Source organism: Rhinoderma darwinii, chromosome 4, assembly GCF_050947455.1.
Source record: "Rhinoderma darwinii isolate aRhiDar2 chromosome 4, aRhiDar2.hap1, whole genome shotgun sequence".
Taxonomy (NCBI): Eukaryota; Metazoa; Chordata; class Amphibia; order Anura; family Rhinodermatidae; genus Rhinoderma; species Rhinoderma darwinii.
The window spans coordinates 307,988,081-308,001,842 of record NC_134690.1 but is presented as its reverse complement, the minus strand read 5'-3'; the positions used below and the strand labels follow the sequence as shown (position 1 = coordinate 308,001,842).

General features: G+C 48.2%; 1 protein-coding gene across 2 annotated transcripts; it reads left to right on the top strand.

Moving 5' to 3' along the window:
• The first annotated feature begins 1,704 nt into the window (after positions 1-1,704).
• LOC142761176 (histone H3-like centromeric protein A) lies at positions 1,705-9,366 on the top strand. 2 transcript variants are annotated; one of them, XM_075864369.1, is made up of 5 exons: positions 1,705-1,771; positions 6,366-6,467; positions 8,162-8,298; positions 8,367-8,444; positions 8,745-9,366. In XM_075864369.1, exons 2-5 carry the CDS (start codon positions 6,383-6,385, stop codon positions 8,874-8,876), a joined length of 432 nt encoding a protein of 143 aa, XP_075720484.1. In that variant the 5' UTR covers positions 1,705-1,771; positions 6,366-6,382; the 3' UTR covers positions 8,877-9,366. The 2 variants fall into 2 exon arrangements, with proteins under 2 accessions (XP_075720484.1, XP_075720485.1); XM_075864370.1 differs by having other exon boundaries at positions 1,709-1,771; positions 6,369-6,467.
• Positions 9,367-13,762: the final 4,396 nt, after the last annotated feature.

Below are 13,762 nucleotides of genomic sequence, written 5' to 3'. Positions count from 1 at the left end.
GTTATCCATAGCTCCGTGTTATCCATAGCTCCGTGTTATCCATAGCTCCGTGTCATCCATAGCTCCGTGTTATCCATAGCCCCGTGTCATCCATAGCTCCGTGTTATCCATAGCTCCGTGTTATCCATAGCTCCGTGTTATCCATAGCTCCGTGTCATCCATAGCTCCGTGTTATCCATAGCTCCGTGTTATCCATAGCTCCGTGTTATCCATAGCTCCGTGTTATCCATAGCTCCGTGTTATCCATAGCTCCGTGTTATCCATAGCTCCGTGTTATCCATAGCTCCGTGTCATCCATAGCTCCGTGTTATCCATAGCTCCGTGTGACCGGAGCAAACGAGCAGATATGTCATAAATGTCAGGTAGATTGGGGTTCCACCTCTGGGACCCGCATTCACTACTATGGGAGTTACGGAAACAGATCAGACAAAGCCGGAGGTGGGACCCTCATCTATCTGACATCCTATGGATACGTCATAAATGTGTCTGATGGGAAGACCCCTTTAATGAGTATATCAGTAATAGTATAACTAGCAAGTACCAGCCGCTACCCCTCCCCCCTCATTGCAACACCAAGTAAGGCCCCATGCGCACGACCGTATTTTCATCTATCCCGAAAAACTGTCCATATTGCATCGGTATATACGGATCCGTAAAAAAAAAAAGGGAGGATGCAAATGATGTCATCAGCATGTTGCATAGCAACGCTTCCATAAATACGGTCAGAGTACGGATGCGTATCCATAGCCGCCCGTATTTATGGAAGCGCCCATAGACTTCTATGGGAGAGTCCCTGCTGTAATTACTGATGAAAAATACGGTCGCGTGCGTGGGGCATAAGAAACTGCAGCTGCATCCCCCTCCTCCCTGTTTACAGTTTTTCACTAGATGGAACTTGCACGATCAACGATGTATCCAGTGAGTCGGCGCTCATTTACACGAGCCGACGCACGCTGTACGGGGATGAGCGATGGTTAATACGATGGTCCGTGCTCGTACAGTTTACGTATTGTCGGCAGCACATCCCCTGTTTGTACGCTGTGGACAACGACGATTTTTTGGGACGCATAAAAAATGTGATCAGCTGACCAATGAGTGCAGTTTATCGTCTGATCGTCGCTGCCTGTGATCGAAAACAAGCGCTCGTATGATTATCGGCATTGGTAAAGGGGTCTTAATGTCAATAAAAGGTTTTTTTTTTATATCACGTTTCTAAGCATTTTCTATAGAACTTGATAGAAACCCATCGAGCCTAAAATAGACCCATCCTGGAACCCAGGGGTATAAACAGGCTTTTCTTTACAGCCCGAGGTCTTGATGACGTCATTGAGACCGCGCGGTGATCGTGTATTATAATTATTATAGATTGTGGGAGATGAAACATCAGGATATAGTTTTGTTGGCTTTAGCGATGGTTTGAACATTTGGTGTACTTCTTCTATTAGCCACAAGGGGGCGATACATAACCTGGAAGAACGCAGTGCGGGAGCCTTTTGGTTTTTCTTGGCTTTTATATTGTGGGGCTATTATATAATCTATACCAGTGGTTCCCAACCGGGGTGCCGAGAGCTGTTCAGGGGTGCCGCGGCTCATCCACGGCAACAAAAAAAATAAAAAAAATTTTTGTTTACATTTTTTTTATTTTTTTTTTCTACAAGCTCCGCCCCCGACGTTGTAGCAGACGTGACGCGCGGACGTCTGTTACAAGCACCGCCCACCGCTTCCCACTAGAAGCCTGACGGAGGGAGAGGAGCCATTAACACTGGGCAGGGTAAGTGCGGTTTTCTTTACTTTCTTAGCAGTTGTGTGAGAAATGGAGCCAGGGGAATGTGGGTAGTTGTAGTTCTCTCCTCTTATACCTCCTCCCTGTAATGTCCTCTGATATCCCATAATAACGTCCTGGACATGCTGGGAGTTGTAGTCCTCTCCTCTTCTACCTCCTCCCTGTAATGTCCTCTGATATCCCATAATAACATCCTGGACATGCTGGGAGTTGTAGTCCTCTCCTCTTCTACCTCCTCCCTGTAATGTCCTCTGATATCCCATAATAACGTGCTGGACATGCTGGGAGTTGTAGTCCTCTCCTCTTCTACCTCCTCCCTGTAATGTCCTCTGATATCCCATAATAACAGCCTGGACATGCTAGGAGTTGTAGTTCTCTCCTCTTATACCTCCTCCCTGTAATGTCCTCTGATATCCCATAATAACAGTCTGGACATGCTGGGAGTTGTAGTTCTCTCCTCTTCTACCTCCTCCCTGTAATGTCCTCTGATATCCCATACTAAGTCTGGACATGCTAGGAGTTGTAGTCCTCTCCTCTTATACCTCCTCCCTGTAATGTCCTCTGATATCCCATAATAACAGTCTGGACATGCTGGGAGTTGTAGTCCTCTCCTCTTATACCTCCTCCCTGTAATGTCCTCTGATATCCCATAATAACAGTCTGGACATGCTGGCAGTTGTAGTTCTCTCCTCTTATACCTCCTCCCTGTAATGTCCTCTGATATACCATAATAACAGTCTGGACATGCTGGGAGTTGTAGTCCTCTTCTCTTATACCTCCTCCCTGTAATGTCCTCTGATATACCATAATAACAGCCTGGACATGCTAGGAGTTGTAGTTCTCTTCTCTTATACCTCCTCCCTGTAATGTCCTCTGATATCCCATAATAACAGTCTGGACATGCTGGGAGTTGTAGTTCTCTTCTCTTATACCTCCTCCCTATAATGTCCTCTGATATCCCATACTAAGTCTGGACATGCTGGGAGTTGTAGTCCTCTCCTCTTATACCTCCTCCTGTAAACTTTCTCTGATATCACATAACATCCTGGACATGCTGGGAGTTGTTGTTCTTATACCTCCTTATTTATTCCTTCCCCAGGGGTAATCACACTTTCTGTCTGTGATGGTCCCTTTACTAGAGGGGCAGATGGTTATTTTATCGGGGGGCGGGGGGACTGAGGCTGATGGTGGCTTTACTGGAGGGGGCTGATGGTCATTTAACTGGGGGGACGGAGGCTGATGGTGGCTTTACTGAGGGGTCATTATAATGTGAGTGGGGGGCTGACGGTCATTACTGGAAGTGGGGGGCTGACGGTCATTACTGGGAGTGGGGGGCTGACGGTCATTACTGGGAGTGGGGGGCTGACGGTCATTACTGGGAGTGGGGGGCTGACGTCATTACTGGGAGTGGGGGGGCTGACGTCATTACTGGGAGTGGGGGGGCTGACGGTCATTACTGGGAGTGGGGGGGCTGACGGTCATTACTGGGAGTGGGGGGGGCTGACGGTCATTACTGGGAGTGGGGGGGCTGACGGTCATTACTGTGAGTGGGGGGGCTGACGGTCATTACTGTGAGTGGGGGGCTGACGGTCATTACTGTGAGTGGGGGGGCTGACGGTCATTACTGTGAGTGGGGGGGCTGACGGTCATTACTGTGAGTGGGGGGCTGACGGTCATTACTGTGAGTGGGGGGCTGACGGTCATTACTGTGAGTGGGGGGGCTGACGGTCATTACTGTGAGTGGGGGGCTGACGGTCATTACTGTGAGTGGGGGGGCTGACGGTCATTACTGTGAGTGGGGGGCTGACGGTCATTACTGGGAGTGGGGGGCTGACGGTCATTACTGGGAGTGGGGGGCTGACGGTCATTACTGTGAGTGGGGGGCTGACGGTCATTACTGTGAGTGGGGGGGCTGACGGTCATTACTGTGAGTGGGGGGCTGACGGTCATTACTGTGAGTGGGGGGCTGACGGTCATTACTGTGAGTGGGGGGGCTGACGGTCATTACTGTGAGTGGGGGGCTGACGGTCATTACTGTGAGTGGGGGGGCTGACGGTCATTACTGTGAGTGGGGGGGCTGACGGTCATTACTGTGAGTGGGGGGGCTGACGGTCATTACTGTGAGTGGGGGGCTGACGGTCATTACTGGGAGTGGGGGGCTGACGGTCATTACTGGGAGTGGGGGGCTGACGGTCATTACTGGGAGTGGGGGGCTGACGGTCATTACTGGGAGTGGGGGGCTGACGGTCATTACTGGGAGTGGGGGGCTGACGGTCATTACTGTGTGTGCGGGGGCTGACGGTCATTACTGTGAGTGGGGGGGCTGACGGTCATTACTGTGAGTGGGGGGGCTGACGGTCATTACTGGGAGTGGGGGGGCTGACGGTCATTACTGGGAGTGGGGGGGCTGACGGTCATTACTGGGAGTGGGGGGGCTGACGGTCATTACTGTGAGTGGGGGGCTGACGGTCATTACTGTGAGTGGGGGGCTGACGGTCATTACTGTGAGTGGGGGGCTGACGGTCATTACTGTGTGTGCGGGGGCTGACGGTCATTACTGTGAGTGGGGGGCTGACGGTCATTACTGATAGTGGGGGGCTGACGGTCATTACTGTGAGTGGGGGGCTGACGGTCATTACTGTGAGTGGGGGCTGACGGTCATTACTGGGAGTGGGGGGCTGACGGTTATTACTGTGAGTGGGGGGCTGACGGTCTTCAAGTGGTTTCCGCCTCTGACCTCCCATTGAAATTAATAGGAGGCAGAAAAAACCTGCGGCGCTCGTTTGGTGCTTTTTTGTTTGCGGTTTTTGCATTCGCTTCAACGGCTTAAAAAAAATGTGGGGAAAAAAAAAATAAAAAAAAGTCAAACAGCGCTGTCAATTCAAAATCTGCCTCAAAATTCGTAAATGAATTTCGAGGCAGACTTTTAGTTTCTGCCTTACAAAAAAACGTTGTGTGAACATAACCTAAGAGTGTACTGCTTGTTTTTCGCCATTTTTTGTCGTTTTGTAAACAATTTTTGGTAGGGGTGCCCTGAGAATTATTTTTTTTCCCTGGGGTGCCTCGAGCCTGAAAAGGTTGGGAAACTCTGATGTATACAGTCGTCCTGGTGTATCTGGCAGTTTTCTAGAGTTCAGTGTATAATCATTGATAGATACGGTGACGCTGACATCACGCCGGGCAGCACGTGCGTCCTCATGAATTATACACGATACAGACAATATTATTAAAGAGGAGCCGTCACTTCTCCTGACGTGTCTGTAAGGCTCTGTTCACACGCAGTGAGCAAAAACGTCTGAAAATACGGAGCTGTTTTCAGGCGAAAACAGCTCCTGATTTTCAGATGTTTTTTTAACCACTCGCGTTTTTCGCTGCGTTTTTTACAGCCGTTTTTGGAGCTGTTTTCACGAGTCTATGAGAAAACGGCTCCAAAAACGTCCCAAAAAGTGTCCTGCACTTCTTTTGACGAGCCGTCATTTTGCGCGCCGTATTTTGACAGCGACACGTAAATTTAAGGCTCGTGCGAACAGAACATCGTAATTCCCATTGAAAGCAATGGGCAGATGTTTGTAGGCGTATTAGGGGCGTTTTTTCAGCCGTAATTCGAGGCGTAAAATGCCAGAATTAGGTCTGAAACCACTGCGTGTGAACATACCCTTATAGTAAATACCTGTATTCCCCATGAAATAACTATTCTGGAGCGTATTTTCTCAGATCTCTGGCTTGTGCCATTCCTCTGTGGTTCCTCCTAGAAATGTATGTATTAATAGATAACCTGGTGTTGCCATTCTCCTCATCAAAGGTCGTGTCCCTACAGTCTCTCTGTCAGCACTGATTGGACGTTGTCAGTTTGTGTAGGGACACACCCCCAACTGGTAACACACAGCTGTCAATTCTTACATTTCCAGGAGGAATAACAGAGAAACGGCACAAAGCAGAGAGTCCTAAGAAAAGTTGCGCACTCGACTGAATGTTTCTTCTCCTCGTCTATCGTGTGTGTTGATTTTATACATTTTCGCTGCTGCGTGTCTAGAGATCATATGGATTTTTAGATGTTTTATTTCTGTATATTTGTACTGCATTGTTGCAGCTCATCGTCCTCCAGCTGCGGCCTTTCATTTCCATGACGACTGCTCCACTTTTCCTTTGCTCCAGTTTTAAATTTCCCACCTTTGTCTGGATTACGGATTCTCTGTAAGGTTCTGTGCACACGACCTATTTTCAGGCGTTTTACGCCTCGAATCACGCCTGAAAAGACGGCTCCATTACGTCTGCAAACATCTGCCCATTGCTTGCGGGATCTGCTGCGGGTAGCTCTTCTGTTGCCGCATTATTAAATAGATCATTGATGTCGCTGTTCTGGTAATTGATGCCACGAGGATCTATTGTATTCATTGATGCAGCGTGCGTTAATTACTGACATCCGGCAATCTCATATCTTCACCGTCAATGTCATCACTTTCTTGTCACTTGCATTGGTGGCATCAGTCAGTATAAAACCGCTCAGTTTATCTTACGTCACCTGTGATTCTGCTGAATTGTCACCGTCTCTTATCTGCTTAACTGATTGTATGACTCTCAGCAGCGTTTTACATCATCATGAAACCACCCCAGAAAAGCTCGTCCCGCAGGAAGTCGGCGCAGCCACAGAAGAAACCTGCAGCTCCTCCTCAATCTCCGCCAAGTAAGAGAAAGTTGCACCTTGATCATCTTATCACTCTCATTAGATATTTTATTTTAAAAATGAATCCCAGATAACCTCGGGTCGTGTAATACTAGATTGTAATCCGTTTCTCAGCTTTATATCTTAGAGGGTTCGTTTCTATGCAGGTAAAAATCTGTTACTTACCGAAATTTCTGTAGCACAAGGCCGCCACTAGGGGGAGCAAACTGAGGACTGATTTATATAGGCACAACAGGAGCTGTATGCATGTGCACAATCGTCTCCCCCTAGTGGTGGTTGCAGGAAGCACGTTACTATATGGCTCTGGGAAGGGAATCTGAGAACACAGCTCACACCCATGAAGATATATTATGAAATGAGGGATCTAAGAATTTCCAACCTGCAGTCCGACCGCTCTATTCATTCCCTATGGGATCGACGGAAATAGTCAAGTTTGACTGCTCCTTGCCCAATTATGCACTCTGCCGTGAGCGGCTCCGCGCAGGCAGGCGCGATGTTGTGACGTCAATTTCTGAGCCTTTTTTCTACTCCGTTTATGCAGCGTGTGGATGAGACGTGTTTTATCTCATCCACTTTGCTGCTACTGTATTATGCTGCCGATTTTTCCGCATTATAATACAGGTATACGCCGTATTTACGTAATGTGTGAACTGACTCTAACCCCTCCACCCACCCCCCTGCCAGTCCCCGCAAAAATGTTCTTGCATCAAACCGGTCCTCGGTGCAAAATAGGTTGGGGACCACTGCCATAGAGAATGACTTGAGTGACCACCCTCTGGGACCCGCACTCTTGTTCACAACCCGCAGCGATCCGGCATTTATCACCTATCTTGTGGATAGGTGAAAAATTATTTTCGTGGTACAACCCCTTTAATCAGGTATCAATGGGACTTGATGGACCCCAAATTATCAGTCATAGAAAAGTATCTAAAATTTGAACGTCCACATTTATATCTTTTTAGGTCCAACATTCTGTGCTGATTAATTTCTTAATGTCGTTTTACAGCAGTGTGAGCACAGTTTTCTGAAACGGAGCTCTAAATCTCCTGCGTAGACAGTTACATGGTATAATTTTGTCTCCCTGCAGCCACCACTAGAGGGAGCTCACTGCATACTGTTTTGTTACCAAGTTCAATGTACAACCATATACAATGAGCTCCCTCTAGTGGTGGCTGCAGGTAGCATGTTATGTTTTAAATCTGTTTACCTGATGTTCCTTGGGGGACATTAAGGTAATAGGCCATGTTCACACAGGGCAGATACGCGGCGTAAAAGTACACAGCGTATTGGCCCTGGGCACCGGAGGTAATTCTGGCTGAAAAACTGCAGTTTTTCGGCTGGAATGTCCATAGAAGGTAGAAAAAAAACCATACTTACCCGTAGCCATGGTGACGTGTCCCTCTGATGTTCTGCAGCAGTCATATGGGATGAGACATCATCCCTGGAGGCCGGGTTGAACGCAGGAGCAGAGAGATCTGGGTAAGTTTGGCGGGTTTTTTTCGGCTGCGTCTGGATGAGATTTGTTTGAATCTCCTCCACTCTTCTGCTTCTGTATTACGCTGTGGAGTTTCCGCAATGAAATCCGTTGCAGAAAATCCGCCGTGTTTACGCTACGTGTGAACCCGGCCAGACAGTGAATTTCCATGTAGCGGGAGATTCATTTTCAGCTATGATTATGGATTTCTTTCTTACAGGTAGTGGGGAAACAAGTCACAGACCGAGCACACAACGAAGAAGACGCTACCGCCCAGGAGCCCGTGCACTGATGGAAATAAGAAAGTACCAAAAATCAACCAATCTGCTCATTCAGAAAATCCCGTTTTTCCGCCTGGTGAGTGGATGTGTCCTCTGCGGCTGCTCCTCTTTATTGTCAGTGATATTCCCCTTTTATTCTTGCAGGTGAGAGAGATCTGCCTGAAGTATTCCCGTGGCGTGTTTTACTACTGGCAAAGCACCGCACTTATGGCGCTACAAGAGGTCAGTATCTCATACAATGCACTGTCCATGTAACGCATGGGTCAACCAGAGAGGGAGCTGCTCTTTGCAGTGGTTCACTACTCAGCCCCCGCCCCCTCTAACACATCCATATGCCCTAGCGGGACATTTGCAGAGGGGTTGTGATGCATTGTGGGAGTTCCAGAGGCCAGACCCCCCCCCACCATCACTCTAGCTAACAGCTCATAAAAGTGAAATCTGATCAGTCCTTCGAGCTGTGTAGTAAATTATACCGGGAGTGCTGTCACTTTAAGAGGGACTAATGCTCTTCTGTATCCACAGTCAGCTGAGGACTTCCTCGTGAGTCTCTTTGAAGATTCTTACCTCTTCAGTCACCAGGCCAATAGGGGCACTCTCTTTGTGAAGGACATGCAGCTCGCACGGAGAATCCGAGGCATCCCGCATGAACTGTGATAACGCTGCCGTTTTATCTCTCAAGATTTGATGAAGAATGATCACGTGTAAATAGTTTTATATTAATGGAGAAAATCTATTGGGAAATACAAGTTTTACCATTGCATAAAAGATCCAGTTTGGAAGAGTAAACCGGCTTTAGCGCCCCCTCCTGACACTGGTTACAGTGGAGGCTTTTTCTTTGTTTTATCTGTTCATGGGAAAGTTGTTACAACCAATATGGCTGCCACTGCAGTTTGCAGGGTGGTAGTGCAGTCGTTTTTCTGTCCAGCTATGTAATGGGTTATAGGGGTCCAGGATGTAGCACAGAAAATGACCACAAGGCGGCACTGCTGGACAAAACCGCTAACAAAGACGCTGGACACAACCGCTAATGAAACCTGATCTGGCCGACCTTCTAATTGTTCTGCTGAGTTTATGATCCGCTTCCTGTTTTTATTCTGTGAAGATTTGTTAATTTTTTAAAATAAAAAAAAAATGTATATTATAACTTTGATCTTCATCATTTTAGACTAATCTTCATAAGGGCTTGGATATGATCAATGACTCCAGCTTCGCTGTAGTTCAATACTCTTGCTCTGTCCCACCCCCATTCTTTACACTGCAGCTATGCTTGTTCAGAGTGTTTGCTGTGTGGGTGGGTGTGTGGGTTGGGTCCAGAATTATTTGGGCAGTGACACAATCTTCATGATTTGGGTTTTGCTGCCACCACATTGGATTTGAAATGAAACAACTGAGATGCAATTGAAGTTGAAGCTTTCAGGTTTATTTCAAGGGGTTAAACAAAAATCTCCTGTGAAAAGTTTAGGAATTGCCACCATTTTTCTACACAACCTCCTCATTTCAGGTGATCAAAAGTGATTGGACAAATTAACATTACCATAAATGTTTTTTTTAATACTTTGTAGAGAATCCTTTGCAGGCAATGATGGCCTGAAGTCTGGAACCCATGGACATCACCAGACGCTGGGTTTCCTCCTTTGTTTTTTTTGTTTTTTATATTTCAAATTTTTTATTTTCAAGAAAAGAAATGGGGATACAGAAAAAGAAAAGGGGGTGACATGGGTACAGAAAAAGCCCATGAGGGCCGATCATTTCAACCTATATTTCAACAACTATAAGTAAATATGCAATCAAAGTCCTCCCAACATAGTACCATCAATACACTACAAGCATTAGTATAGCAAGACAGGAATACCAGCATTACACCCTCATCCGCCCCTCCATCACCCACATCTCAGTCAATTCTTAGTAACGATTGATTCAAATAGGGAAGTAAACGAAGGGTAGAAGGACAAAAGGAAGGGGGGGGGGGTATAGGGAAAATCTTAAGAGGGAGAAGGGGAGATGTCCTCCCCTCACTCTCCCCCCCCCACAGCACATCACAGACCAGAGAGAACTCAAGAGCTCCCTGGTTCTCCACTAATCAGTTCACCCATGGCCCTCTTGTATCTGTCCGACTTGCAGAAGTCAAACCAATAGAACCAGGTTTTCTGAAACTGCGTTGCTCGTTCGGGTGCGGAATGGAGCAACTCCTCCATTCTCCGAATTTCGTGAATGCGCTCCAGCCATTGTCTAGTCACAGGAGGCTCAGAGGATCTCCAACCCCCCGAGAATACAAGCCTTAGCTGCGTTCAGCAAATGTCTCACTAACATCTTCCTGTAGCGCCCCACAGGTATATCGTGGTGGTGCAGCAAAATCCATGCCGGATCATCTCCCAGCGAGATTCCTGTGATCTCTAGAATGATATCTTGAACCTCTGACCAATAGGTGCGAAGGTTCTCACAGCTCCAGAATATATGTAAAAGCGTTCCCTCTTCTCTGCCGCATCTCCAACATAAAGGAGAAACATCCGGGAACATTTTATGTAGCACATGTGGGACTCTGTACCAACGGGATAGTATTTTAAAACTGGTTTCCTGATAGGCGTTACTAATAGACGCCTTATGTGTGAGGAGCATGATCTTTTCCCTTTGCTCTTGTGTTTGGGTATGTTCACACGGCCTATTTACGGACGTAATTCGGGCGTTTTTGCCCCGAATTACGTCTGAAAATAGCGCCTCAATAGCGCTGACAAACATCTGCCCATTGAAAGCAATGGGCAGACGTTTGTCTGTTCACACGCGTATATTTACGCGCCGCTGTCAAATGACAGCGCGTAAATAGACGCCCGCGTCAAAGAAGTGACCTGTCACTTCTTTGGCCGTAATTGGAGCCGTTATTCATTGACTCCAATGAATAGCAGCGCTAATTACGGCTGTAATGGACGCGGCGTACAAGCGCCTGCACATGCCGGTACGGCTGAAATTACGGGGATGTTTTCAGGCTGAAACATACCCGTAATTTCAGCCGTAACGGACACCCTCGTGTGAACATACCCTTAGAGTAATCTGAAGATCTCTTTCCCATTTCGTAATATATGGTGGGATGAAATCCTCAGCAGGAGTGAGCAGCACGCAGTAAAGACTGGACAGGGCCCGTCTCACATGCCCCGTTTGAGAACACAAAGTTTCAAAGGAAGATAGAGCTCGGTCATAGGAAGCCGGTGTAGGTAGTCTTGACAAGTAATGAGTCAATTATAACGCCTGCCATTGGGACGGGTCCGGGATAACCCTCTGGCTGGGAAAGCTCTTCTCCACGCAGCCAGGGCCGCCATCAGGGGGTATTAGGGGTACTGGTGTGAGGGGCCCGGCCAAACCTAACTGAAAGGGGGCCCGGCAACTGCTGCGACATTCTTTTGGTAGGAAAAAACGGGCCCTTGCAATGGGGCCCGTTTTTTTCACCAAAAGAATGTCGTGAGCTGCTGCTGCTGCGGGCCCCCTCCCCATGGGGGGCCGTCAAACCGCCCTCGCGCGACCGATCCCGCGCACAAGGAAACTCCCGCACGTGCGCAGTCGCGAGCGCGCACCCACTAACGCCCGCACTCGAGACCGCACGCACCCGCGAAAGCCCGGAAGCGCGCACCCGCGATCGTCCGCGCGCGCACCCACGATCACCCGCGCGCGCACTAGCGAACGAAGCACGCGCAGCCGCGGTCACACATGGACAAAACTTACCTGGAGCCTGGCTGGAGGTGAAGGACTGGACGTCTGTACCGAAGACCTTGCCTGGAAGACATCGCCGGAAGAGGACTGGAGTGGGAGCAGCTCTTCTGACACGGTGAGTAAATTATCTCAAAGTGCTGTTTATGTATGGCCCTGTTCACACAGTATTTTGCAGGCAAAAAAAAATCTGCCTCAAAATTCCTTAAAGAATTTTGAGGCAGATTTTGACTTGCCCACACTATCTTGCCGCGTTTTTTGCTGCGTTTTTTGCCCGCGCCGATTGAGGACAGCAGACAAAAAACGCAGCGAAAAATGAATTTTCTGCCTCCCATTGATTTCGATGGGAGGTCAGAGGCGGAACCGCGGCAAGAAAGGACTTGCTGCTTTTTCTTTTTTCCGCGACTGGCTGCCATTGATTTCAGATTAAATCAATTGGAGGCGGTTTTGGAAGTTTTTTGGTGCTGATTCTGACGCAGTGTCCGAGTCAATATCAAGGCCCAAAAACTCTGTGAACTGGGCCTTATTGTTAGGGCTTATTCAGACGAACGTGTAATACGTCCGTGCAACGTGCGTGATTTTCACGCGCCTCGCACGGACCTATGTTAGTCTATGGGGCCGTGCAGACCGTCAGTGATTTTCACGCAGCGTGTGTCCGCTGCGTAAAACTCACGACATGTCCTATATTTGTGCGTGGTTTGCGCATCACGCACCCATTGAAGTCAATGGGAGCATGAAAATCACGCCCAGCACTTCCGCAGCAGTATAAACTATGAATGAAAAAAGAAAAGCACCACGTGCTACAAACATACAAACAGAGTGTCATAATGATGGCGGCTGCGCAAAACTCACGCAGCCGCGCATCATACGCTGCTGACACACGGCGCTGTTATGGACCTTTTGCATGCGCAAAATGCAACGTTTTTTTTCGCGTGCAAAAAGCACACGCTTGTGTGAATCCGGCCTTAGGGTAGGAACACACTAGGCATGAACACTGCGGATTTTATGCAACACATTTTATTGTGGAAAATCTGCAGCGTATTACAGTCGCAGCAGAGTGGATGAGGTTTGAACAAATCTCATTCACACGCTGCAAAAAAAATGGACCTGCCGTGTGGCTTTTGGCTTTTTAAGCCGCAGCATGTCAATGTATTCTGTGGAATCGCTGCTCCTCTGTTGCGGAAATGCTGCGGTTCTGCCGCAAAAAGCACACATGAGAAAAAAAAAAAAGGCACTTTTTTAAATTTATAAAAAAGTTTAGACTTGCCCCGGCCGTAGTCCTGGTGACGCGATCCTCTATTCTTAGCGCAGCCCGGCCTCCTGTCATGACGTTTCATCCCATGTGACTGCTGCAGCGGTCACATGGTCTACAGCGTCATCCCAGGAGGCGGGGCTACGTTCAGAAGAGAGAGATGCGTCACCAGGACTACGGCCGGGGCAAGTCTAAACTTTTTTTTTCCTGCAGGATTCCCGCAGCGGACAAGCCTCACGAAACCTGCGCCACTATTTGGTGCGGTTTTGCGGGCAGAATTCCCTTCTGCTACCGGGGCGGATAAGCCGGAATGGTGACGAACGGAAACCATTAGCGATGTTTTCGTCACCAGTGAGATCAATGGTGACGGAAAAATCGCTAATGGTTTCCGTTCGTCACCGTTCCGGCAGGTTTTCGGACGGAATCAATAGCGTAGTCGACTGCGCTAATGGTGACGGAAGCTGTGCTGTCACTTTCACTTTCCGTTGCGGGGTTCACCCGACGGAAACCTCAGACGGAACCCCGGAACGGAAGCGAACGGTGATGTGAACAGGCCCTAACACAAAAGTTTTGTATTTTTTTAAGCTGGTTC

What these genes read in the sequence shown, in the direction of transcription:
- LOC142761176 (XM_075864369.1), top strand. Translation starts at nt 6,383, where the DNA reads ATGAAACCACCCCAGAAAAGCTCGTCCCGCAGGAAGTCGGCGCAGCCA. An exon ending in AAATCCCGTTTTTCCGCCTG is followed by an intron (nt 8,299 to 8,366) that starts GTGAGTGGATGT and finishes TTATTCTTGCAG; the next exon opens with GTGAGAGAGATCTGCCTGAA. An exon ending in CACTTATGGCGCTACAAGAG is followed by an intron (nt 8,445 to 8,744) that starts GTCAGTATCTCA and finishes CTGTATCCACAG; the next exon opens with TCAGCTGAGGACTTCCTCGT.